General features: G+C 39.4%; 2 protein-coding genes across 2 annotated transcripts in view; one reads left to right on the forward strand and one right to left on the reverse strand.

The window, feature by feature from the left end:
• The window catches only part of LOC132554287 (uncharacterized), a 37,495-nt gene extending 13,582 nt beyond the window's left edge, over window positions 1-23,913 (reverse strand). Inside the window, exons 1-7 of the mRNA XM_060218592.1 lie at window positions 23,731-23,913; window positions 23,083-23,378; window positions 22,585-22,689; window positions 12,118-12,204; window positions 10,916-10,987; window positions 8,561-8,797; window positions 7,638-7,802 (exon numbers count right to left, since the gene is read on the reverse strand). Of these exons, the coding sequence (XP_060074575.1) occupies window positions 7,638-7,802; window positions 8,561-8,797; window positions 10,916-10,987; window positions 12,118-12,204; window positions 22,585-22,689; window positions 23,083-23,378; window positions 23,731-23,842 (1,074 nt within the window). The 5' untranslated portion in view covers window positions 23,843-23,913. The remainder of the gene's footprint in view (window positions 1-7,637; window positions 7,803-8,560; window positions 8,798-10,915; window positions 10,988-12,117; window positions 12,205-22,584; window positions 22,690-23,082; window positions 23,379-23,730) is intronic.
• Window positions 23,914-24,117: 204 nt separating this feature from the next.
• Window positions 24,118-27,016, forward strand: LOC132554294 (uncharacterized). Its single transcript, XM_060218599.1, has 3 exons — window positions 24,118-24,259; window positions 26,122-26,377; window positions 26,626-27,016. Exons 2-3 carry the CDS (start codon window positions 26,122-26,124, stop codon window positions 26,724-26,726), a joined length of 357 nt encoding a protein of 118 aa, XP_060074582.1. The 5' UTR covers window positions 24,118-24,259; the 3' UTR covers window positions 26,727-27,016.
• Window positions 27,017-27,232: the final 216 nt, after the last annotated feature.

Raw genomic sequence — 27,232 nt, forward strand, 5'->3', positions numbered from 1 at the left:
CCTTGTTGTCATTGGACTGTACCCACATTGTTGTCATTGGACTGTACCCACCTTGTTGTCATTGGACTGTACCTACCTTGTTGTCATTGGACTGTACCTACCTTGTTGTCAGTGGACTGTACCTACCTTGTTGTCACTGGGCTGTAGCCACCTTGTTGTCATTGGAATGTACACACCTTGTTGTCATTGGACTGTACCTACCTTGTTGTCATTGAACTATACCTACCTTGTCATTGGACTGTACCCACCTTTTTGTCATTAGACTGTACCTATCTTGTTGTCACTGGACTATACCTACCTTGTTGTCAGTGGACTGTACCCACCTTGTTGTCATTGGACTGTACCCACCTTGTTGTCATTTGGCTGTACCCACCTTGTTGTCACTGGACTGTACCTACCTTGTTGTCATTGGATTGTACCCACCCTGTTGTCACTGGACTGTACCTACCTTGTTGTCTCTTGGCTGTACCCACTTTATTGTTACTGGGCTGTACCCATCTTGTTGTCACTAGGCTGTACCTACCTTGTTGTCACTGGGCTGTAGCCACCTTGTTGTCACTCGGCTGTACTCACCTTGTTGTCATTGGAATGTACACACCTTGTTGTCACTGGACTGTACCTACATTGTTGTCACTGGGCTGTAGCCACCTTGTTGTCACTCGGCTGTACTCACCTTGTTGTCATTGGAATGTACACACCTTGTTGCCATTGGACTGTACCTATCTTGTTGTCACTGGACTGTACCCACCTTGTTATCATTGGACTGTACCCACCTTGTTGTCACTGGACTGTACCCACCTTGTTGTCATTGGACTGTACCTACCTTGTTATTACATGGCTGTTCCCACCTTGTTGTCATTGGACTGTACCTACCTTGTTGTCACTGGACTGTACCCACATTGTTGTCATTGAACTGTACCCACCTTGTTGTCACTGGACTGTACCTACCTTGTTGTTAGTGGACTGTATCTACCTTGTTGTCACTGGACTGTACCTACCTTGTTTTCATTGGACTGTACCTACCTTGTTGTCATTGGATTGTACCTACTTTGTTGTCACTTGGCTGACCCACCTTGTTGTTACTGAGCTGTACCCACCTTGTTGTCACTGGGCTCTACCTACCTTGTTGTCACTGGACTGTACCTACCTTGATGTCATTGAGTTATACCTACCTTGTTGTCATTGGACTGTACCCACCTTGTTTTCATTGGACTGTACCCACCTTGTTGTCATTGGACTGTACCGACCTTGTTATTACTGGACTGTACCTACCTTGTTGTCATTGAACTGTACCCACCTTGTTGTCACTGGATTGTACCTACCTTGTTGTCATTGGACTGTACCCATCTTGTTTTCATTGGACTGTACCCACCTTGTTGTTTTGGACTGTACCCACGTTGTTATTACTGGACTGTACCTACCTTGTTGTCATTGGACTGTACCTACCTTATTATTACTGGAATGTACCTACCTTGTTGTCATTAGACTGTACCCACCTTGTTATTATTGGCATGTGTCTACCTTGTTGTCATTGGACTGTACCCACCTTCTTGTCACTTGACTATACCTACCTTGTTGTCAGTGGACTGTACCTACCTTGTTGTCACTGGGCTGTAGCCACCTTGTTGTCATTGGAATGTACACAGCTTGTTGTCATTGGACTGTACCTACCTTGTTGTCATTGAACTATACCTACCTTGTCATTGGACTGTACCCACCTTTTTGTCATTAGACTGTACCCACCTTGTTGTCATCAGACTGTACCTATCTTGTTGTCACTGGACTATACCTACCTTGTTGTCAGTGGACTGTACCCACCTTGTTGTCATTGGACTGTACCCACCTTGTTGTCATTTGGCTGTACCCACCTTGTTGTCACTGGATTGTACCTACCTTGTTGTCATTGGATTGTACCCACCTTGTTGTCACTGGACTGTAGCCACCTTGTTGTCACTGGGCTGTACTCACCTTGTTGTCATTGGAATGTACACACCTTGTTGTCACTGGAGTGTAACTACATTGTTGTCATTGAACTATACCTACCTTGTTGTCATTGGACTGTACCCACTCTGTTGTTATTGGACTGTACCCACCTTGTTGTCACTGGACTGTACCCACCTTCTTATCATTAGTCTGTACCCACCTTGTTATCATTGGACTGTACCCACCTTGTTGTCATTGGACTGTACCTACCTTGTTATTACATGGCTGTTCCCACCTTGTTGTCATTGGACTGTACCCACCTTGTTGTCATTGGACTGTACCCACCTTGTTGTCATTGGACTGTACCTACCTTGTTGTCATTGGACTGTACCTACCTTGTTGTCAGTGGACTGTACCTACCTTGTTGTCACTGGGCTGTAGCCACCTTGTTGTCATTGGAATGTACACACCTTGTTGTCATTGGACTGTACCTACCTTGTTGTCATTGAACTATACCTACCTTGTCATTGGACTGTACCCACCTTTTTGTCATTAGACTGTACCTATCTTGTTGTCACTGGACTATACCTACCTTGTTGTCAGTGGACTGTACCTACCTTGTTGTCATTGGACTGTACCCACCTTGTTGTCATTTGGCTGTACCCACCTTGTTGTCACTGGACTGTACCTACCTTGTTGTCATTGGATTGTACCCACCTTGTTGTCACTGGACTGTACCTACCTTGTTGTCTCTTGGCTGTACCCACTTTATTGTTACTGGGCTGTACCCATCTTGTTGTCACTAGGCTGTACCTACCTTGTTGTCACTGGGCTGTAGCCACCTTGTTGTCACTCGGCTGTACTCACCTTGTTGTCATTGGAATGTACACACCTTGTTGTCACTGGACTGTACCTACATTGTTGTCATTGAACTATACCTACCTTGTTGTCATTGGACTGTACCCACTCTGTTGTTATTGGACTGTACCCACCTTGTTGTCACTGGACTGTACCCACCTTCTTATCATTAGTCTGTACCCACCTTGTTGTCATTGGACTGTACCCACCTTGTTGTCATTGGACTGTACCTACCTTGTTATTACATGGCTGTTCCCACCTTGTTGTCATTGGAATGTACACACCTTGTTGTCACTGGACTGTACCTACATTGTTGTCATTGAACTATGCCTACCTTGTTGTCATTGGACTGTACCCACCTTGTTGTCATTGGACTGTACCGACCTTGTTGTCATTGGACTGTACCCACCTTGTTGTCACTGGACTGTACCTACCTTGTTGTCACTGGACTGTACCTACCTTGTTGTCATTGGACTGTACCTACCTTGTTGTCATTGGACTGTACCTACCTTGTTGTTACTGGGCTGTACCTACATTGTTGCCATTGGACTGTACCGACCTTGTTGTCACTGGGCTGTACCTATCTTGTTGTCATTGGACTGTACCTACCTTGTTGTCATTGGACTGTACCCACCTTGTTATTTCTGGGCTGTACCTACCTTGTTGTCATTATACTGTACCCACCTTGTTGTCACTGGACTGTACTCACCTTGTTGTCATTGGAATGTACACACCTTGTTGTCACTGGACTGTACCTACATTGTTGTCATTGAACTATACCTACCTTGTTGTCATTGGACTGTACCCACTCTGTTGTTATTGGACTGTACCCACCTTGTTGTCACTGGACTGTACCCACCTTCTTATCATTAGTCTGTACCCACCTTGTTGTCATTGGACTGTACCCACCTTGTTGTCATTGGACTGTACCTACCTTGTTATTACATGGCTGTTCCCACCTTGTTGTCATTGGAATGTACACACCTTGTTGTCACTGGACTGTACCTACATTGTTGTCATTGAACTATGCCTACCTTGTTGTCATTGGACTGTACCCACCTTGTTGTCATTGGACTGTACCGACCTTGTTGTCATTGGACTGTACCCACCTTGTTGTCACTGGACTGTACCTACCTTGTTGTCACTGGACTGTACCTACCTTGTTGTCATTGGACTGTACCTACCTTGTTGTCATTGGACTGTACCTACCTTGTTGTTACTGGGCTGTACCTACATTGTTGCCATTGGACTGTACCGACCTTGTTGTCACTGGGCTGTACCTACCTTGTTGTCATTGGACTGTACCTACCTTGTTGTCATTGGACTGTACCCACCCTGTTGTCATTGGACTGTACCCACCTTGTTGTCACTGAACTGTACCCACCTTGTTATCATTAGTCTGTACCCACCTTGTTGTCATTGGACTGTACCCACCTTGTTGTCATTGGACTGTACCCACCTTGTTTTTACATGGCTGTTCCCTCCTTGTTTTCATTGGACTGTACCTACCTTGTTGTCACTGGACTGTACCCACATTGTTGTCATTGGACTGTACCCACCTTGTTGTCATTGGACTGTACCCACCTTGTTGTCATTGGACTGTACCCACCTTGTTGTCACTGGACTGTACCTACCTTGTTGTCACTGGACTGTACCTACCTTGTTGTCATTGGACTGTACCTACCTTGTTGTTACTGGGCTGTACCTACCTTGTTGTCATTGGACTGTACCTACCTTGTTGTCACTGGGCTGTACCTACCTTGTTGTCATTGGACTGTACCTACCTTGTTGTCATTGGACTGTACCCACCCTGTTGTCATTGGACTGTACCCACCTTGTTGTCACTGGACTGTACCCACCTTGCTATCATTGGACTGTACCTACCTTGTTGTCATTGGACTGTACCCACCTTGTTGTCATTGGACTGTACCTACCTTGTTATTACATGGCTGTTCCCACCTTGTTGTCATTGGACTGTACCTACCTTGTTGTCATTGGACTGTACCTATCTTGTTGTCTGTGGACTGTACCTACGTTATTGTCATTGGACTGTACCCACCTTGTTGTCATTGAACGGTACCCACATTGTTGTCATTGGACTGTACCCACCTTGTTGTCATTGGACTGTACCCACCTTGTTGTCATTGGACTGTACCTACCTTGTTATTACAGGGCTGTTCCCACCTTGTTGTCATCAGACTGTACCCACCTTGTTGTCATTGGACTGTACCCACCTTGTTGTCATTGGACTGTACCTATCTTGTTGTCATTGGACTGTACCTACCTTGTTGTCATTGGACTGTACACACCTTGTTGTCATTGGACTGTACCTACCTTGTTGTCATTGAACTATACCTACCTTGTCATTGGACTGTACCCACCTTTTTGTCATTAGACTGTACCTATCTTGTTGTCACTGGACTATACCTACCTTGTTGTCAGTGGACTGTACCCACCTTGTTGTCATTGGACTGTACCCACCTTGTTGTCATTTGGCTGTACCCACCTTGTTGTCACTGGACTGTACCTACCTTGTTGTCATTGGATTGTACCCACCTTGTTGTCACTGGACTATACCTACCTTGTTGTCACTTGGCTGTACCCACTTTATTGTTACTGGGCTGTACCCATCTTGTTGTCACTAGGCTGTACCTACCTTGTTGTCACTGGGCTGTAGCCACCTTGTTGTCACTGGGCTGTACTCACCTTGTTGTCATTGGAATGTACACACCTTGTTGTCACTGGACTGTACCTACATTGTTGTCATTGAACTATACCTACCTTGTTGTCATTGGACTGTACCCATTCTGTTGTTATTGGACTGTACCCACCTTGTTGTCACTGGACTGTACCCACCTTCTTATCATTAGTCTGTACCCACCTTGTTGTCATTGGACTGTACCCACATTGTTGTCATTGGACTGTACCCACCTTGTTGTCATTGGACTGTACCTACCTTGTTGTCATTGGACTGTACCCACCTTGTTGTCATTGGACTGTACCTACCTTGTTGTCATTGGACTGTACCCACCTTGTTGTCACTGGACTGTACCTACCTTGTTGTCATTGGACTGTACCTACCTTGTTGTCATTGGATTGTACCCACCTTGTTGTCACTGGACAGTACCTACCTTGTTGTCACTTGGCTGTACCCACTTTGTTGTTACTGGGCTGTAACCATCTTGTTGTCACTTGGCTGTACCTACCTTGTTGTCACTGGGCTGTATCCACCTTGTTGTCAGTGGGCTGTACCCACCTTGTTGTCATTGGAATGTACACACCTTGTTGTCACTGGACTGTACCTACATTGTTGTCATTGAACTATGCCTACCTTGTTGTCATTGGACTGTACCCACCTTGTTGTCATTGGACTGTACCGACCTTGTTGTCATTGGACTGTACCCACCTTGTTGTCACTGGACTGTACCTACCTTGTTGTCACTGGACTGTACCTACCTTGTTGTCATTGGACTGTACCTACCTTGTTGTCATTGGACTGTACCTACCTTGTTGTTACTGGGCTGTACCTACATTGTTGTCATTGGACTGTACCCACCCTGTTGTCATTGGACTGTACCCACCTTGTTGTCACTGAACTGTACCCACCTTGTTATCATTAGTCTGTACCCACCTTGTTGTCATTGGACTGTACCCACCTTGTTGTCATTGGACTGTACCCACCTTGTTTTTACATGGCTGTTCCCTCCTTGTTTTCATTGGACTGTACCTACCTTGTTGTCACTTGACTGTACCCACATTGTTGTCATTGGACTGTACCCACCTTGTTGTCATTGGACTGTACCCACCTTGTTGTCATTGGACTGTACCCACCTTGTTGTCACTGGACTGTACCTACCTTGTTGTCACTGGACTGTACCTACCTTGTTGTCATTGGACTGTACCTACCTTGTTGTTACTGGGCTGTACCCACCTTGTTGTCATTGGACTGTACCTATCTTGTTGTCACTGGGCTGTACCTACCTTGTTGTCATTGGACTGTACCTACCTTGTTGTCATTGGACTGTACCCACCCTGTTGTCATTGGACTGTACCCACCTTGTTGTCACTGGACTGTACCCACCTTGCTATCATTGGACTGTACCTACCTTGTTGTCATTGGACTGTACCCACCTTGTTGTCATTGGACTGTACCTACCTTGTTATTACAGGGCTGTTCCCACCTTGTTGTCATCAGACTGTACCCACCTTGTTGTCATTGGACTGTACCCACCTTGTTGTCATTGGACTGTACCTATCTTGTTGTCATTGGACTGTACCTACCTTGTTGTCATTGGACTGTACCCACCTTGTTATCATTGGACTGTACCTACCTTGTTGTCATTGAGCTATACCTACCTTGTTATCATTGGACTGTACCCACCTTGTTGTCATTGAGCTATATCTACCTTGTTGTCACTCGGCTGTACCTACCTTGTTGTCACTAGACTGTACCTACCTTGTTGTCATTGGATTGTACCTACATTGTTGTCACTGGACTGTACCTACATTGTTGTCATTGGACTGTACCTACATTGTTGTCACTGGGCTGTACCTACATTGTTGTCACTGGGCTGTACCCACCTTGTTGTCATTGGATTGTACCTACCTTGTTGTCACTGGACTGTACCTACCTTGTTGTCATTGGACTGTACCCACCTTGTTATTTCTGGGCTGTACCTACCTTGTTGTCACTAGACTGTACCTACCTTGTTGTCCTTGGATTGTACCTACATTGTTGTCACTGTACTGTACCTACATTGTTGTCATTGGACTGTACCCACCTTGTTGTCATTGGACTGTACCTACCTTGTTGTCATTGGACTGTACCTATCTTGTTGTCATTGGACTGTACCTACCTTGTTATCATTGGACTGTATATGGACAATACAGGGAAAATGTGTTGAACTGGCTCCATAACAGAAAATATCGCCATTTGTTGTGAAGTTGATGAAGCGGTAAGAAGCAAACCTTTTATCAATCACATCGTACACTTTTGTCTTCAGATCCAATATTCCAAGCTCCTAAGTTGAAAGCAGTATTTATTTCAGTCATTACAAAGTTTTTATACATTACAAAACAATCAATGCTCTCTCATTTCATTTTGTTTCACGATGCTGTTTCAAAACTCAGTAATCAAATCTTGAATGTGGGTAAAGGTAGCTTATTTAAACAATAATGATACACAAATTGGCGAATCTGAAACTTGTAAATAAAGGAGGATTTCTGATTTCAAACCAGTACACTGGAAATGTTCATGACTGGCAGTCACCTATCATTAGTTGGATTGCCTTTTAATTTCTTCTTGTAAAGTCTTAATGTCAGAGTGCCATCACCGTTGGCTCTATGGGTCAGTCCATTCATTTTTAGAAGATTCATTCTCTTTGGTCTGACACTTGATCTTATAACATTAATGATACTTCCTATTCCTTTTTGAGGTCTGGAATCAGTCATCAGGAATCCAACCATCTTATCTTCTTTAGAACTTAATGTAACATATATTTTGATTGCTTTGACACTCCCGAAAATCCATAATGGTGTATGCTGATTATATATGAAATATTGATAAATTCCTTGTCAACAAATATCAAAATTAAGACGCTCAATGATGCATATACTGTTTAATTTTGGCTATATCTGTGAAATGAGACATATGTAAAATAAATACAGACATTTAACATCATTAAAATGTAATTCAGTTCAATGTAAAACAACATCGAGAAAATTTTGACTCTGAAAATTAGTCGCTATATGGTATCTACGTCATATTAGGCCTACTCACCCCTCCCATCTTGATGGCAACCTGACCATTCCCTGATGGATTCACACTGTATGATGTACAGTTGAAACCCCAGTGTGGACCTCCTGTCTCCTTCTCCTGTGGTAATAGGTTAATATGCTCCCCTTCAGAGGTCATCTTATATAAGTTCCACCATTCAGACTTGTCGCTTATGTACAGTAAATTGTTGTCTGTGGTCCAACCAGGCTCAATCACGCTGCAATTATCACCCCCGGCAACCTGACAACATTAATATAAATCACTGTCTCTTGTCCAACCAGGCTCAATCACACTGCAATCGTCACTCCCAGAAGCTGAACAAAATGTAACAGAGGTCATTATTCATTTCAATGTCTCTGCTAGGATTGAAACCCAGGACTTCTCGTTTACTTGTTAGATGCTCATTCAATGGAGATAAAGAGAATTCTCTCTAGCTGAAAGTATATTATCTACCAAGGTTACATAATAATTCTCAGGTTTCCAGGGGTTACAGCATGCTTTTGAAAATAAAGTTAGTATGCCTCCACTAGGAGATGGACCTGGGTCCTCTGGCTTACTAGTTGGATATTCAACCAGTGGAGCTAAAGAGAGAAGTTCTCTCTACCTTAGCAGTATATTGTGACTAGTATTTACCAGGGTCACAAATCTTAATATAAATCATTGTCATTGGTCTAAACAAGCAAAATTAGCTAAAATTCTTTTTTTTAATGACACACTATTTATGCCAATACTTTGTATGTGAAACACTGAAAACAAGAGATCCCAACGACATCTTGGCGCCCACTATCGTTTCATCTTTGTTTGTTCTTAAACAGTTGGATCTTAAACTGCTAAATTCAAGATGGCCACCTGTTGGCCATTTTGTTTGAATCAGTCCCAAAATCAAAAATGCACAACTAAAGATCAAGGGGAACCTATATATGAAATTTTAGAAAACTCCATCCATTACTTCATAAAACAGCCATAACAAACTTTTCTTGTCAAAATCCAAGATGTCTGCCTGCCCATTCTTCTGATCAATCCAAAAATCAAAAGAGCATTACTAGGGACCGAGGGGTAAGACAAAATGTTAACAAACTTAAATAAAAGTTAGTCACCTGTTGGCCATCTTATTTCAACAGTTAGTCCCACAATGGAATAAGTATAACTATAGGCATTCAGAAATAACAGTTACAAGGTATGATTGTCAAAAACCAGGATGACTGCCTATAAGCCATCTTTTTTTTCATTAGTCCTAAAACAGCCTATGCACAATTAGGGATCAAGGCAAACCACATCAAATAAGAGAATGATCTATTCAATGCTTCCCCAGAAATAACAATAACTAGAATTGTTTAAAGATTGACAGATGACAGTCTGACAACAGATAATGGAAGACAGAGTAAGGGCAACTGAATTAGCCCACTATTCAATGATAGTAAGCTATATTTAACAAGTTAACACATAGAATTCAAATATCAGGCACTGTGAAATTTTTGTAATCCACAATTTTTCTCATGGATAACAACTATGGTTCCATTTAATTGTGTCAAATGACAGAATGTAACTTCAAGGTGTGGCAAAGATTTCTCAACTGTAGGGGTCAGATTCGTAAGTGTCCTAATTTAGGCTCCTATTCAAGTGTGGCATTAAAGAATATCACACAACCAATTTCTTGTTACACTTCCAATGGCAATCTTGGTCATATTTTCTGTCAAAACATTCAATGAAACAAAATGATGAATTGAAGGATGATAATCATCACACAAATTTCAAACATCAAACATGATTTCTTCATTGTGTAGTATTCAGTAATGCACCACTGATGCCAACACTAACCTGTCTCACACCACTGATGCCAACACTAACCTGTCTCACACCACTGATGCCAACACTAACCTGTCTCACACCACTGATGCCAACACTAACCTGTCTCACACCACTGATGCCAAAGCTAACTTGTCTCACACCACTGATACCAACACTAACCTGTCTTACACCACTGATACCAACACTAACCTGTCTCACACCACTGATACCAACACTAACCTGTCTCACACCACTGATACCAACACTAACCTGTCTCACACCACTGATGCCTATGATAATCTGTTTCATACCGCTGGTTCCGATACTAACCTGTCTCACACCACTGATGCCTATGATAAGCTGTTTCATACCGCTGGTTCCGATACTACCCTGTCTCACACCACTGATGCCAACACTAACCTGTCTCACACCACTGATGCCAACACTAACCTGTCTCATACCACTGATGCCTATGATAATCTGTTTCATACCGCTGGTTCCGATACTAACCTGTCTCACACCACTGATCACAATACTAACCTGTCTTGCTCCACTGATCCCGATACTAACCTGTCTTGCACCACTGATCCCATCACCAGCCTCATTCAAATCAGCAATCCACAATTCAGTGGTGTCCCATGGCTTGAACATATCAACAATATCCATATATACAGCAACTGTTGTCAATACTGGTGTAGTATGGTAAAGTGAAGCCCATGGTAAAGTGAACCACAGTTCATTTCACCATTATGGTGAACAGCAATTGAAGACAAAATATAAAGTGGATTCACTTTACCAATGGGGGGGGGGGGGGGGATTCATTTCTCAATTATGCTATTTTGATCCTGGTTCATGTCCCCATGCTTCACAATACCATGTTACATCAGATCACTGATTAAAATACAGGAACATAACACTGATTAGAATACAGGAACATATCACTGATTAGAATACAGGAACATATCACTGATTAGAATACAGGAACATATCACTTATTAGAATACAAGAACATATCACTGATTAGAATACAAGAACATATCACTGATTAGAATACAGGAGCATATCACTGATTAGAATACAAGAACATATCACTGATTAGAATACAGGAGCATATCACTTATTAGAATACAAGAACATATCACTTATTAGAATACAGGAACATATCACTTATTAGAATACAGGAACATATCACTGATTAGAATACAAGAACATATCACTGATTAGAATACAGGAGCATATCACTTATTAGAATACAGGAACATATCACTTATTAGAATACAGGAACATATCACTTATTAGAATACAGGAACATATCACTGATTAGAATACAGGAACATATCACTGCTTAGAATACAGGAACTATCACTGATTAGAATACAGGAACATGACATTGACTGGCCTGGTGCATCAACACCTTGTAAATCTATACCAAACCAATACCACCTTGTTGGGGCAAGAGAGATAAATGCTACAATCTGATCCCAAGATGTCAAGGAGTAAACAAATTGATGGTCAGGACAAAACAAAATGGCAACCACTGTGGTTAGGTACAGATTGCTATTTTCCACCTTAACACTTGTAAGGGAGAGTGAGTTATGCCAGACCTTTATGTGTCTCATCTTTGACATCTTTTTCTGAATTAGTGATGTTCATAAACCGTGGTGTACTGAATAGCTGTGTGACATTAATTTCCATAATTAATGTAGATTTGTTACATAGGAATAACACCAGTATAACATAGTAAAGAGCTTAAATCTGTCTAGAATACAAACCATGTTTGGATGATCCCATTGTATCCAGGCCAGAGTTTTTCCATCAGGTGACACTCTTGGATGGCTATAGAAGTCTGACCCCTGAACCTGGAAAATCCCAATGGATTGTTTGTGTACTTATATCAGTAAATTCATCTGAACACAATCTACATTGCATATGCTTGCAATCATCTAGTTGTTTATGACATAGTTATAAGTGGTTGGGTGGTACAGTGGTAACACACTAACCTTTCTCCTTACTGTCTGGGGTTAGATTCCCAGACCAGATGTGATTAGGTATGGGATCCCCTGCCTGACTACATGGGTTTTCACAGGATATTCCAGACAGGAAAACCCTCCACATGCTTCCATTTGAGCCAGCATCAGTGATAAATATAAGCTTTGAGCTTGTTTCACAATTATTGTAAAATACATGTAAATAAGGTTTAAGCTATCAATATAAAAAAAATTGATTGAATTACAGTTCCCAACTAGGACAAACCACCTGACCAAGGTGAATCCATATACAAAGTATGAAGTTCCTGTGATTAGTGATCTGTGTAGTAGTATATACAATGTAAGGACACTGGTGATCTGTGTAGTAGTGTATACAATGTAAGGACACTAGTGATCTGTGTAGTAGTGTATACAATGTAGGGGACACTAGTGATCTGTGTAGTAGTGTATACAATGTAAGGACACTAGTGATCTGTGTAGTAGTGTATACAATATCAAGACACTAGTGATCTGTGTAGTAGTGTATACAATGTAGGGGACACTAGTGATATGTGTAGTAGTGTATACAATGTAAGGACACTAGTGATCTGTGTAGTAGTGTATACAATATCAAGACACTAGTGATCTGTGTAGTAGTGTATACAATGTAGGGGACACTAGTGATCTGTGTAGTAGTGTATACAATGTAAGAACACTAGTGATCTGTGTAGTAGTGTATACAATGTAGGGGACACTAGTGATCTGTGTAGTAGTGTATACAATGTAGGGGACACTAGTGATCTGTGTAGTAGTGTATACAATGTAAGGACACTAGTGATCTGTGTAGTAGTGTATACAATGTAGGGGACACTAGTGATCTGTGTAGTAGTGTATACAATGTAAGGACACTAGTGATCTGTGTAGTAGTGTATACAATATCAAGACACTAGTGATCTGTGTAGTAGTGTATACAATGTAGGGGACACTAGTGATCTGTGTAGTAGTGTATACAATGTAGGGGACACTAGTGATATGTGTAGTAGTGTATACAATGTAAGGACACTAGTGATCTGTGTAGTAGTGTATACAATATCAAGACACTAGTGATCTGTGTAGTAGTGTATACAATGTAGGGGACACTAGTGATCTGTGTAGTAGTGTATACAATGTAAGAACACTAGTGATCTGTGTAGTAGTGTATACAATGTAGGGGACACTAGTGATCTGTGTAGTAGTGTATACAATGTAGGGGACACTAGTGATCTGTGTAGTAGTGTATACAATGTAAGGACACTAGTGATCTGTGTAGTAGTGTATACAATGTAGGGGACACTAGTGATCTGTGTAGTAGTGTATACAATGAAAGGACACTAGTGATCTGTGTAGTAGTGTATACAATATCAAGACACTAGTGATCTGTGTAGTAGTGTATACAATGTAGGGGACACTAGTGATCTGTGTAGTAGTGTATACAATGTAGGGGACACTAGTGATCTGTGTAGTAGTGTATACAATGTAAGGACACTAGTGATCTGTGTAGTAGTGTATACAATGTAAGGACACTAGTGATCTGTGTAGTAGTGTATACAATGTAAGGACACTAGTGATCTGTGTAGTAGTGTATACAATGTAGGGGACACTAGTGATCTGTGTAGTAGTGTATACAATGTAGGGGACACTAGTGATCTGTGTAGTAGTGTATACAATGTAGGGGACACTAATGATCTTTGTAGTAGTGTATACAATGTAAGGACACTAGTGATCTGTGTAGTAGTGTATACAATGTAGGGGACACTAGTGATCTGTGTAGTAGTGTATATAATGTAGGGGACACTAGTGATCTGTGCAGTAGTGTATACAATGTAATGACACTAGTGATCTGTGTAGTAGTGTATACAATGTAAGAACACTAGTGATCTGTGTAGTAGTGTATACAATGTAGGGGACACTAGTGATCTGTGTAGTAGTGTATACAATGTAGGGGACACTAGTGATCTGTGTAGTAGTGTATACAATGTAGGGGACACTAGTGATCTGTGTAGTAGTGTATACAATGTAGGGGACACTAGTGATCTGTGTAGTAGTGTATACAATGTAAGGACACTAGTGATCTGTTTAGTAGTGTATACAATGTAGGGGACACTAGTGATCTGTGTAGTAGTGTATACAATGTAAGGACACTAGTGATCTGTGTAGTAGTGTATACAATGTAGGGGACACTAGTGATCTGTGTAGTAGTGTATACAATGTAGGGGACACTAGTGATCTGTGTAGTAGTGTATACAATGTAAGGACACTAGTGATCTGTGTAGTAGTGTATACAATGTAGGGGACACTAGTGATCTGTGTAGTAGTGTATACAATGTAGGGGACACTAGTGATCTGTGTAGTAGTGTATACAATGTAATGACACTAGTGATCTGTGTAGTAGTGTATACAATGTAAGAACACTAGTGATCTGTGTAGTAGTGTATACAATGTAAGGACACTAGTGATCTGTGTAGTAGTGTATATAATGTAGGGGACACTAGTGATCTGTGTAGTAGTGTATACAATGTAAGGACACTAGTGATCTGTGTAGTAGTGTATACAATGTAAGGACACTAGTGATCTGTGTAGTAGTGTATACAATGTAGGGGACACTAGTGATCTGTGTAGTAGTGTATACAATGTAGGGGACACTAATGATCTTTGTAGTAGTGTATACAATGTAAGGACACTAGTGATCTGTGTACTAGTGTATACAATGTAAGGACACTAGTGATCTGTGTAGTAGTGTATACAATGTAAGGACACTAGTGATCTGTGTAGTAGTGTATACAATGTAGGGGACACTAGTGATCTGTGTAGTAGTGTATACAATGTAGGGGACACTAATGATCTTTGTAGTAGTGTATACAATGTAAGGACACTAGTGATCTGTGTAGTAGTGTATATAATGTAGGGGACACTAGTGATCTGTGCAGTAGTGTATACAATGTAGGGGACACTAGTGATCTGTTTAGTAGTGTATACAATGTAGGGGACACTAGTGATCTGTGTAGTAGTGTATACAATGTAGGGGACACTAGTGATCTGTGTAGTAGTGTATACAATGTAGGGGACACTAATGATCTTTGTAGTAGTGTATACAATGTAAGGACACTAGTGATCTGTGTAGTAGTGTATATAATGTAGGGGACACTAGTGATCTGTGCAGTAGTGTATACAATGTAAGGACACTAGTGATCTGTGTAGTAGTGTATACAATGTAAGGACACTAGTGATCTGTGTAGTAGTGTATACAATGTAGGGGACACTAGTGATCTGTGTAGTAGTGTATACAATGTAGGGGACACTAATGATCTTTGTAGTAGTGTATACAATGTAAGGACACTAGTGATCTGTGTAATAGTGTATATAATGTAGGGGACACTAGTGATCTGTGCAGTAGTGTATACAATGTAGGGGACACTAGTGATCTGTTTAGTAGTGTATACAATGTAGGGGACACTAGTGATCTGTGTAGTAGTGTATACAATGTAAGAACACTAGTGATCTGTGTAGTAATGTATACAATATCAAGACACTAGTGATCTGTGTAGTAGTGTATACAATGTAGGGGACACTAGTGATCTGTTTAGTAGTGTATACAATGTAGGGGACACTAGTGATCTGTGTAGTAGTGTATACAATGTAAGAACACTAGTGATCTGTGTAGTAGTGTATACAATGTAAGAACACTAGTGATCTGTGTAGTAATGTATACAATATCAAGACACTAGTGATCTGTGTAGTAGTGTATACAATGTAGGGGACACTAGTGATCTGTTTAGTAGTGTATACAATGTAGGGGACACTAGTGATCTGTGTAGTAGTGTATACAATGTAAGAACACTAGTGATCTGTGTAGTAATGTATACAATATCAAGACACTAGTGATCTGTGTAGTAGTGTATACAATGTAGGGGACACTAGTGATCTGTGTAGTAGTGTATACAATGTAGGGGACACTAGTGATCTGTGTAGTAGTGTATACAATGTAGGGGATACTAGTGATCTGTGTAGTAGTGTATACAATGTAAGGACACTAGTGATCTGTGTAGTAGTGTATATAATGTAAGGACACTAGTGATCTGTGTAGTAGTGTATACAATGTAGGGGACACTAGTGATCTGTTTAGTAGTGCATACAATATAGGGGACACTAGTGATCGGTGTTGTAGTGTATACAATGTAAGGACACTGGTGATCTGTGCAGTAGTGTATACAATGTAAGGACACTAGTGATCTGTGTAGTAGTGTATACAATGTAGGGGACACTAGTGATCTGTGTAGTAGTGTATATAATGTAGGGGACACTAGTGATCTGTGTAGTAGTGTATACAATGTAATGACACTAGTGATCTGTGTAGTAGTGTATACAATATCAAGACACTAGTGATCTGTGTAGTAGTGTATACAATGTAGGGGACACTAGTGATCTGTGTAGTAGTGTATACAATATCAAGACACTAGTGATCTGTGTAGTAGTGTATACAATGTAGGGGACACTAGTGATCTGTGAAGTAGTGTATACAATATCAAGACACTAGTGATCTGTGTAGTAGTGTATACAATGTAGGGGACACTAGTGATCTGTGTAGTAGTGTATACAATGTCATGACACTAGTGATCTGTGTGGTAGTGTATACAATGTAAGGACACTAGTGATCTGTGTAGTAGTGTATACAATGTAAGGACACTAGTGATCTGTGTAGTAGTGTATACAATGTAAGGACACTAGTGATCTGTATAGTAGTGTATACAATGTAAGGACACTAGTGATCTGTGTAGTAGTGTATACAATGTAAGGACACTAGTGATCTGTGTAGTAGTGTATATAATATCAGGACACTATTGATCTGTGTAGTAGTGTATACAATGTAGGGGACACTAGTGATCTGTGTAGTAGTGTATACAATGTAAGGACACTATTGATCTGTGTAGTAGTGTATACAATGTAAGGGACACTAGTGATCTGTGTAGTAGTGTATACAATGTAGGGGACACTAGTGATCTGTGTAGTAGTGTATACAATGTAGGGGATACTAGTGATCTGTGTAGTAGTGTATACAATGTAGGGGACACTAGTGATCTATGCAGTAGTGTATACAATGTAAGGACGCTAGTGATCTGTGTAGTAGTGTATACAATGTAAGGACACTAGTGATCTGTGTAGTAGTGTATACAATGTAAGGACACTAGTGATCTGTGTAGAAGTGTATACAATGTAAGGACACTAGTGATCTGTGTAGTAGTGTATACAATGTAAGGACACTAGTGATCTGTGTAGTAGTGTATACAATGTAGGGGACACTAGTGATCTGTGTAGTAGTGTATACAATATAAGGACACTAGTGATCTGTGTAGTAGTGTATACAATGTTGGGGACACTAGTGATCTGTGTAGTAGTGTATACAATGTAGGGGACACTAGTGATCTGTGTAGTAGTGTATACAATGTAAGGACACTAGTGATCTGTGTAGTAGTGTATACAATGTAGGGGACACTAGTGATCTGTGTAGTAGTGTATACAATATAAGGACACTAGTGATCTGTGTAGTAGTGTATACAATGTTGGGTATACAATAAGACACTAGTGATCTGTGTAGTAGTGTATACAATGTAAGGACACTAGTGATCTGTGTAGTAGTGTATACAATGTAAGGACACTAGTGATCTGTGTAGTAGTGTATACAATGTAGGGGACACTAGTGATCTGTGTAGTAGTGTATACAATGTAAGGACACTAGTGATCTGTGTAGTAGTGTATACAATGTAAGGACACTAGTGATCTGTGTAGTAGTGTATACAATGTAAGGACACTAGTGATCTGTGTAGTAGTGTAGTGTATACAATATGACTGTGTAGTAGTGTATACAATGTAGGGGACACTAGTGATCTGTGTAGTAGTGTATACAATGTAAGGACACTAGTGATCTGTGTAGTAGTGTATACAATGTAGGGGACACTAGTGATCTGTGTAGTAGTGTATACAATGTAGGGGACACTAGTGTATACTGTGTAGTAGTGTATACAATGTAAGGACACTAGTGATCTGTGTAGTAGTGTATACAATGTAGGGGACACTAGTGATCTGTGTAGTAGTGTATACAATGTAGGGGACACTAGTGATCTGTGTAGTAGTGTATACAATGTAAGGACACTAGTGATCTGTGTAGTAGTGTATACAATGTAGGGGACACTAGTGATCTGTGTAGTAGTGTATACAATGTAGGGGACACTAGTGATCTGTGTAGTAGTGTATACAATGTAGGGGACACTAGTGATCTGTGTAGTAGTGTATACAAGTGTATACAATGTAAGGACACTAGTGATCTGTGTAGTAGTGTATACAATGTAAGGACACTAGTGATCTGTGTAGTAGTGTATACAATGTAGGGGACACTAGTGATCTGTGTAGTAGTGTATACAATGTAAGGACACTAGTGATCTGTGTAGTAGTGTATACAATGTAGGGGAATGTATCTGTGTAGTGTATACAATGTAGTGATCTGTGTAGTAGTGTATACAATGTAAGGACACTAGTGATCTGTGTAGTAGTGTATACAATGTAGGGGACACTAGTGATCTGTGTAGTAGTGTATACAATGTAGGGGACACTAGTGATCTGTGTAGTAGTGTATACAATGTAGGACACTAGTGTATACAATGTAGGGGACACTATCTGTGTAGTAGTGTATACAATGTAAGGACACTAGTGATCTGTGTAGTAGTGTATACAATGTAGGGGACACTAGTGATCTGTGTAGTAGTGTATACAATACATGATCTTTGTAGTAGTGTATACAATGTAAGGACACTAGTGATCTGTGTGTAGTGTATATAATGTAGGGGTAGTACAATATACAATGTAGGGGACACTAGTGATCTGTAGTAGTGTATAGTGACACTAGTGATCTGTGTAGTAGTGTATAGAATGTAGGGGACACTAGTGATCTGTGTAGTAGTGTATACAATGTAGGGGACACTAGTGATCTGTGTAGTAGTGTATACAATGTAAGGACACTAGTGATCTGTGTAGTAGTGTATACAATGTAGGGGATACTAGTGATCTGTGTAGTAGTGTATACAATGTAGGGGACACTAGTGATCTGTGTAGTAGTGTATACAATGTAAGGACACTAGTGATCTGTGTAGTAGTGTATACTAGTGATCTGTGTAGTAGTGTATGTAGGACACTAGTGATCTGTGTAGTAGTGTATACAATGTAAGGACACTAGTGATCTGTGTAGTAGTGTATACAATGTAGGGGACACTAGTGATCTGTGTAGTAGTGTATACAATGGATCTGTGTAGTAGTGTATACAATGTAAGGACACTAGTGATCTGTGTAGAAGTGTAGACAATGTAGGGGACACTAGTGATCTGTGCAGTAGTGTATACAATGTAGGGGACACTAGTGATCTGTGACACTAGTATCTGTGTAGTAGTGTATACAATGTAGGGGACACTAGTGATCTGTGTAGTAGTGTATACAATGTAAGGACACTAGTGATCTGTGTAGTAGTGTATACAATGTAAGGACACTAGTGATCTGTGTAGTAGTGTATACAATGTCTGTGTAGTAGTGACACTGTGTAGTAGGACACTAGTGATCTGTGTAGTAGTGTATACAATGTAAGGACACTAGTGATCTGTGTAGTAGTGTATACAATGTAAGGACACTAGTGATCTGTGTAGTAGTGTATACAATGTAAGGACACTAGTGATCTGTGTAGTAGTGTATACAATGTACTAGGGACACTAGTGATCTGTGTAGTAGTGTATACAATGTAGGGGACACTAGTGATCTGTGTAGTAGTGTATACAATGTAGGGGACACTAGTGATCTGTGTAGTAGTGTATACAATGTAAGGACACTAGTGACTAGTGATCTGTGTAGTAGTGTATACAATGTAAGGACACTAGTGATCTGTGTAGTAGTGTATACAATATATAATGTAAGGACACTAGTGATCTGTGTAGTAGTGTATACAATGTAGGGGACACTAGTGATCTGTGTAGTAGTGTATACAATGTAGTATACAATGTAAGGACACTAGTGATCTGTGTAGTAGTGTATACAATGTAGGGGACACTAGTGATCTGTGTAGTAGTGTATACAATGTAAGGACACTAGTGATCTGTGTAGTAGTGTATACAATGTAAGGACACTAGTGATCTGTGTAGTAGTGTATACAATGTAGTGGACACTAGTGATCTGTGTAGTAGTGTATACAATGTAGGGGACACTAGTGATCTGTGAAGTAGTGTATACAATATCAAGACACTAGTGATCTGTGTAGTAGTGTATACAATGTAGGGGACACTAGTGATCTGTGTAGTAGTGTATACAATGTAAGGACACTAGTGATCTGTGTAGTAGTGTATACAATGTAAGGACACTAGTGATCTGTGTAGTAGTGTATACAATGTAAGGACACTAGTGTATCTGTGTAGTAGTGTATACAATGTAAGGACACTAGTGATCTGTGTAGTAGTGTATACAATGTAAGGACAACTAGTGATCTGTGTAGTAGTGTATACAATGTAGGGGACACTAGTGATCTGTGTAGTAGTGTATACAATGTAAGGACTAGTGATCTGTGTATATACAATGTAAGGACACTAATCTGTGTAGTATACAATGTAAGGACACTAGTGATCTGTGTAGTAGTGTATACAATGTAGGGGACACTAATGATCTGTGTAGTAGTGTATACAAAGTAAGGACACTAGTGATCTGTGTAGTAGTGTATACAATGACACTAGTGATCTGTGTAGTAGTGTATAGGGGACACTAGTGATCTGTGTAGTAGTGTATACAATGTAGGGGACACTAGTGATCTGTGTAGTAGTGTATACAATGTAAGGACACTAGTGTTCTGTGTAGTAGTGTATACAATGTTAAGGACACTAGTGATCTGTGTAGTAGTGTATACAATGTAGGGGACACTAGTGATCTGTGTAGTAGTGTATACAATGTAAGGACACTAGTGATCTGTGTAGTAGTGTATACAATGTAGGGGACACTAGTGATCTGTGTAGTAGTGTATACAATGTAAGGACACTAGTGATCTGTGTAGTAGTGTATACAATGTAAGGATCTGTGTACTAGTGATACAATGTGTAGTAGTGTAGTGTATACAATGTAAGGACACTAGTGATCTGTGTAGTAGTGTATACAATATAAGGACACTAGTGATCTGTGTAGTAGTGTATACAATGTAAGGACACTAGTGATCTGTGTAGTAGTGTATACAATATAAGGACACTAGTGATCTGTGTAGTAGTGTATACAATGTAGGGGACACTAGTGATCTGTGTAGTAGTGTATACAATGTAGGGGACACTAGTGATCTGTGTAGTAGTGTATACAATGTAAGGACACTAGTGATCTGTGTAGTAGTGTATACAATGTAAGGACACTAGTGATCTGTGTAGTAGTGTATACAATGTAGGGGATACTAGTGATCTGTGTAGTAGTGTATACAATGTAAGGACACTAGTGATCTATGCAATAACATAATAGTATTCCATTACATACCCTCTAAGTAAAGAATTCAGTCAGTTACTCAAAAAACAAATGTAACTCGATTCAAGAGCATTCCACACAACAATTTTGTTATTCTTAGAAATATCCATATGAGATTCATGGAATTCTAAAAATAGATCCACATCACACAATACCAAGAAAAGGCTTCGGGCTCATGATTGAAGTTAGCAGGTGCTTTGTAAATTTCCATGATACTTGGAAAAACACTTCAGTTATAGGAGATTTAGGTATGTGTTATTGACAATACTGCATCGGAAGTTATACTCAGGTTACATCATCAACAAATTTATGTTAATAACCTTATTGATTTATAAGCCTGGACATGCAAAATTAAACATCACACAGACATGTTTTGGTGCAAAATGCCTACAGAAATGTCCAGGTACTACAGTGCACCTGCCAAAATAACCAAATATCGTAGGTGTAGTTAACAAGTAAATTGTTTTCTAACTCAACTGATCTATCTACACCACTTTGACATGTTCCCTCACACTATAACAAGCCAGCAACTGAATGATAATGTATAAGTACACCATTTTATTCAAACCTTAGTCTCAAAACACTCCAGGGATGGGGAAATTTTCATTATAAATGGAATGAATCCAATGCACAAACCTTTCATTTTCATGATATTCTCTATTTATAATTAACATTGACTGGAGGGGTCAAACGACATGACTGTATCAACCTTACCAAAACTGTCTGTTGTTGACTGGAGGGGTCAAGAGATATCACAGTATTCACAGGTTCTTTGACTCCTGTTTTATGTTCTTCTCTCACACAGAAGATTTTGCCTGTCTGTAAGATAAATAAGAATTATAGCTACCAATCAAACAGTAATATTTGAAGTATACTATGTGTAACAAAAGTATCCTTGAGACACATGATACCACCATTACTTGGTTTGTGGTTTATTTTTACTGATTTCATGAGCTTTCTTAATCTACAAATCCATACACAGAGTGTTTCCGTGAACTGCTGATATTAACATAAGTAGATTTATTGAGCTATAGTTATCCACAAAATCAGGTGTCTACAGTTTGGGATTTTTTAACCCAAAATGTATGATTTTAGAATAAAATTGTACACATTATGTTTCATTACTTTTCATGTCTTGAATATAAGTCAATCTCTGTCTCCAGAAATGAAAAGATGTATTAAAGATGTAAAGACTGTATTTAAAAAAAATACCTTGTCATCAAGCTCCCCATCCGCATACCTCAAGCCACAATCTTTTGGTGTAATTGGCTCAGGATTGGCTCCTACCTCAGATTTTTGCATGTAAAGTCTCTGGTCTTTGAAATTTGAGAAATACACCTTTCCATTATTGACAAAGAATGCTCCACCTCCATATTCATGAACCAGGGTCCTAGCACTAAATTCCGCTGGTGTAAGTGATATACATGGTTTGCCCTGGCCAACAGTCTTTTTACAGATAACGTAGCGCCCACCCTCATCAAATCGCATCTCCGTCCAGTATACATCATCTACAACAATGTTTTAATGACATCAAGTAAATATTCCCATCTTTCGTCTTGTAAGAAACCATTCATGCATGATCGGGTAAGTTTTTGTGTGTTTTTAAAGCTCGAATTGTTAAAAGTTCAACTTAAAATCGCACCTATTCCTAGTGTAAATTACAGCGGACGTGAAACCTTAAACGGGTATTACCTGAATATTCCACTACACCTAAATGATATATTTTCCCATCGTTAGTGAATACTGAAAGCAGATTATGAAATTTGTATGTTTTGCAGGACTACAAAACAATTAAATACAGGACAAGCTTCCAAACTGACAAAGCGAAAGTAGATAGCCTACTATGGCATCAGTACTTACTTGGGCATTTTGCGTCTGTCCTAACCTCCTGTAGCAGAACACTACTGTCAGTGACAATTTTGCTGGTGATTGGCGATGTCCATGATCCATAAGCTGTTGTTTTGACACTCATTTTGCGTACACCCTTTGTTGTCCAGTTGGTAACGATGCGTAAGACTGTTGACGTACCTACTAGTGTCAATGCCGCCACAATCCTCGCAGATGTGTGGGCGTGATCACGTGCAATTACAATGGAGTTATCTTCCTTGACGGTCGGAAAAGTGGCAAGGTGTGTATTGTTATGTTGATTTTAAGGAATACCAAGACATTCGTTAAAACGCATGCGCGTATAAATATGCTGGACCATATAATAGAAAGTGATGTCATGTATCTCTCAGAGTGTCCTAGGCCCGGTTGTAACCGAAACAAGGACCTTAAGCCCCAAAAAGCAAAGATGTATCTCTCATTCGATGAGAGCCAAACAATGGAAGTACCTCCTGGGGACTCATTTACATTGGATGTTTGACAGTGACCCTCGCCGACGAGAGAGGTTGTCAAACGTCTGATAAAAATGAGTGGCAAGGTGGAATCCCACCACAATTTGTGTTTTCGTATGTTTACTCCCCATTGGTTTGGTGTTGTTTCCTCGTCGTCTATTCTTATTACTAATACAATTGATCTTTATCCCTAAATATAAACGACAGTGTCACTCACATAGAACTACAGTTTTTAATTGTAATTTAACTGTAATTGACATTGTTCAAGTGTTCATTATAGATAAATTGGCATAGCGCAGTGACAGCAAAATACTTTGTCACTTTGGTGAGTTAGTCCGGTATCATGTTTAACCATATATTATTTAAACAGATATTATTTAAACAGATTATAAACATCCAACTACTTTATTTAGTTGAGGAAACTGTAAACCAGAAACGTTGAATTGTAAACTTAAGTGTCTACCATTGCTCTATAAGAATAACAAAACAGTGTCATTTTAGGATTGCCGATAAAGGTGTGTACTTATTTAAAATGCACAAGAATACCATATCAGTTAATTAAAGTACCTGAGATTGGGACATTCTTGGAAGTATCTCTGAGGTACTGTGACAAACAGGAGAAGAAATGTCCAACTCTTTAGAGGTTGAATACATTTGTAACAGAGGTCATTATTTATTTTGATGCCTCCGCTAAGATTTGAACCGATGGACCTTACTGCCAACAAGCTAAATAAGATCTCTCTAGCTGAGCAGTATATGGCGTCTAATATTTACCAAGGTTACATACTTGCCTTCCAGGAAAAAACTCATCCTCAAGTTTTCTAGGGATTACAACAATGCTTATTGGGCATGGCTAAGTGTTATTTCCGAGTCTCTACATGGGCGCCAATGTAACAGAGGTTATAAGTTATTGCAATGTCTAGGATTTTAACCCAGTGTAGCATGGCTTCCTAGTCTGACGCTCAATTGATTGTGTTAAAGAGAAGTTCTCTCTAGCCAAGGTGTATTATATTGCTACTAGTATTTACAAGGTTACATACTGTTGCTTGAAAGATGTTAGTTTAAATTTTGTTGAAAAAATATTTTTATTCAGTTCCGTTACCATACTAGATAAGTTACAGTTTAAATGTCTATGTACTCATATATATTGTTGACATTTTTCTGAGCCTTCTTTTGTATGACGCATCGGCTGGGTTAGAAGCAAAGTGTTATATAAATGAAGAGATACAGTACTCCATAAATAAATATTTATTTCTCCTGGCAGCAAGTTCTGGTACCTGGGGTTTTCTCATGGCCCCTGTTGCCTGGCCACTTATTTACAATACAAGTCTTCTTTCAGAAAAAATTATACTGAGTACAAATTTACGTTTGGGTCATTAAAAATGCCTATAGTTGAAAGGGTTAATCACAGCAAATCCTTAATGGCATGCTCAGAAGGACATTGCCATTTAGCAGTAATAATAGAGATAATTTAATTTCAAAGTATATCTTTACATTTGGCTTCATACTTATATTTATATATTTGATATTGAAATTATTCTCTCAGAAAATTTATCTGGCCTTATAACTGGTAAAGGGTCTAAATGGCAGAAGGGAGTCAAACACAAGCAATTTCTTCTTGGTGCCAACTACATTTTTGTTAAGTTAATTGCTTAAAGTTTAAAACTTTACACTGATAAGGTTTCTCTTGGCATTAAAATCTTCAGGCGTGAAGTGATCTTCCAGTTCCTGTAAGTTGTTTTACAGGTTCTCTGGAATCCTCCCACCACCTGTTTGATTGATAAATCTAGATGCAGAATAAAACCTACTGGGTAGTTAATATGTAAACGTAACTGGGAGTTGGATGTTATTAGATTACACAACTGTTACCAGGTTGCTATAAATGGATACTAATGATAATAAAATTTTTTGACAGATGGACCGAATTCAACGAATATTTGGGATTAAAAGAGAAGATTCTTCACCATATCATTCACATCATGTGGATGATGGTTCCAAGTTGAACCCCAATATTGTGACAAATCAGGGCTGTTTAGAATGTAGAATAATAGGGACAACAGTGCCTATTGGTGCAGCAGGATATATCTTGCATCATTATCGACTCAAGAAAAGTGTTTACAAAGGATCTGAAGGATTGATATGGAACATTGTGTGTTTAGGAATGTCTTCAGGTAGTTGAGGAAGGCTTATTAGATAGCTTGTGTCTTATTGAAACTGTTTTAAAACTTAATTAAATTTTCTCTGTAAAGAATGTCAGATTACATTGTACATATAAGTAATTATGAAACGTTAATCAAAATTTTATCTTTTCACTACCAGCTTTTATGAATTATATAACAGTAATATACTGTATAACAATATACTACATATAAAATGCTGAAGCATTTTGATTCATGATTAAACTTTGTTTTTATTGCAGCCTTGATTTTGATTGGAGGTTGTCGCTTCTTTGAATGTGGAATATTTAAGTACCTGAACACCAGTTCAAAGACAATCGCATCACAAGATGACAATGATTGATTCAGCCAGAACATGTCCTGATTATCTTGGTTGGTTCCTGAACTGTATACATGTTTGAAAGTAGACATATAGTGGAGTTTTTAATTCAGAAAAATGTGTACTATAGCATTATTGTGAGTTTTAGCAGAAGAAATCATCTGAGAATTAGGACATACTTTACATTGTGAAATACACTGATGTGATAACAGTTTGATACATCAACTTCTTTTATAAAGGAGGCACTGTCTAACAAGTGTTCATCATTTCTGTATCATTGTAGATTTGAAAAATAAAAATTTCATTGAAATTCCTCTTTAAGTGTAAGTCACACCAAATTCAAAAGTACATATACACCAATAAAAAAAACATCAACACCAGTCACAAGTATGTAAACACCAGTCACAAGTATGTAAACACCAGTCACAAGTATGTGAACACCAGTCACAAGTATGTTAACACCAGTCACAAGCATGTAAACACCAGTCACAAGAACATAAACACCAGTCACAAGTATGTAAACACCAATC

This window comes from Ylistrum balloti, unplaced genomic scaffold (assembly GCF_031769215.1).
Source record: "Ylistrum balloti isolate Yb309-2 unplaced genomic scaffold, AGI_CSIRO_Ybal_v1 Utg370390, whole genome shotgun sequence".
Lineage (NCBI taxonomy): Eukaryota > Metazoa > Mollusca > Bivalvia > Pectinida > Pectinidae > Ylistrum > Ylistrum balloti.

Bases quoted from the DNA above. Each gene is read 5' to 3' on its own strand.
- LOC132554294 (XM_060218599.1), top strand. From the start codon at position 26,122: ATGGACCGAATTCAACGAATATTTGGGATTAAAAGAGAAGATTCTTCA. The intron at 26,378-26,625 runs GTAGTTGAGGAA...TTTTTATTGCAG, and splicing joins GTGTTTAGGAATGTCTTCAG to CCTTGATTTTGATTGGAGGT.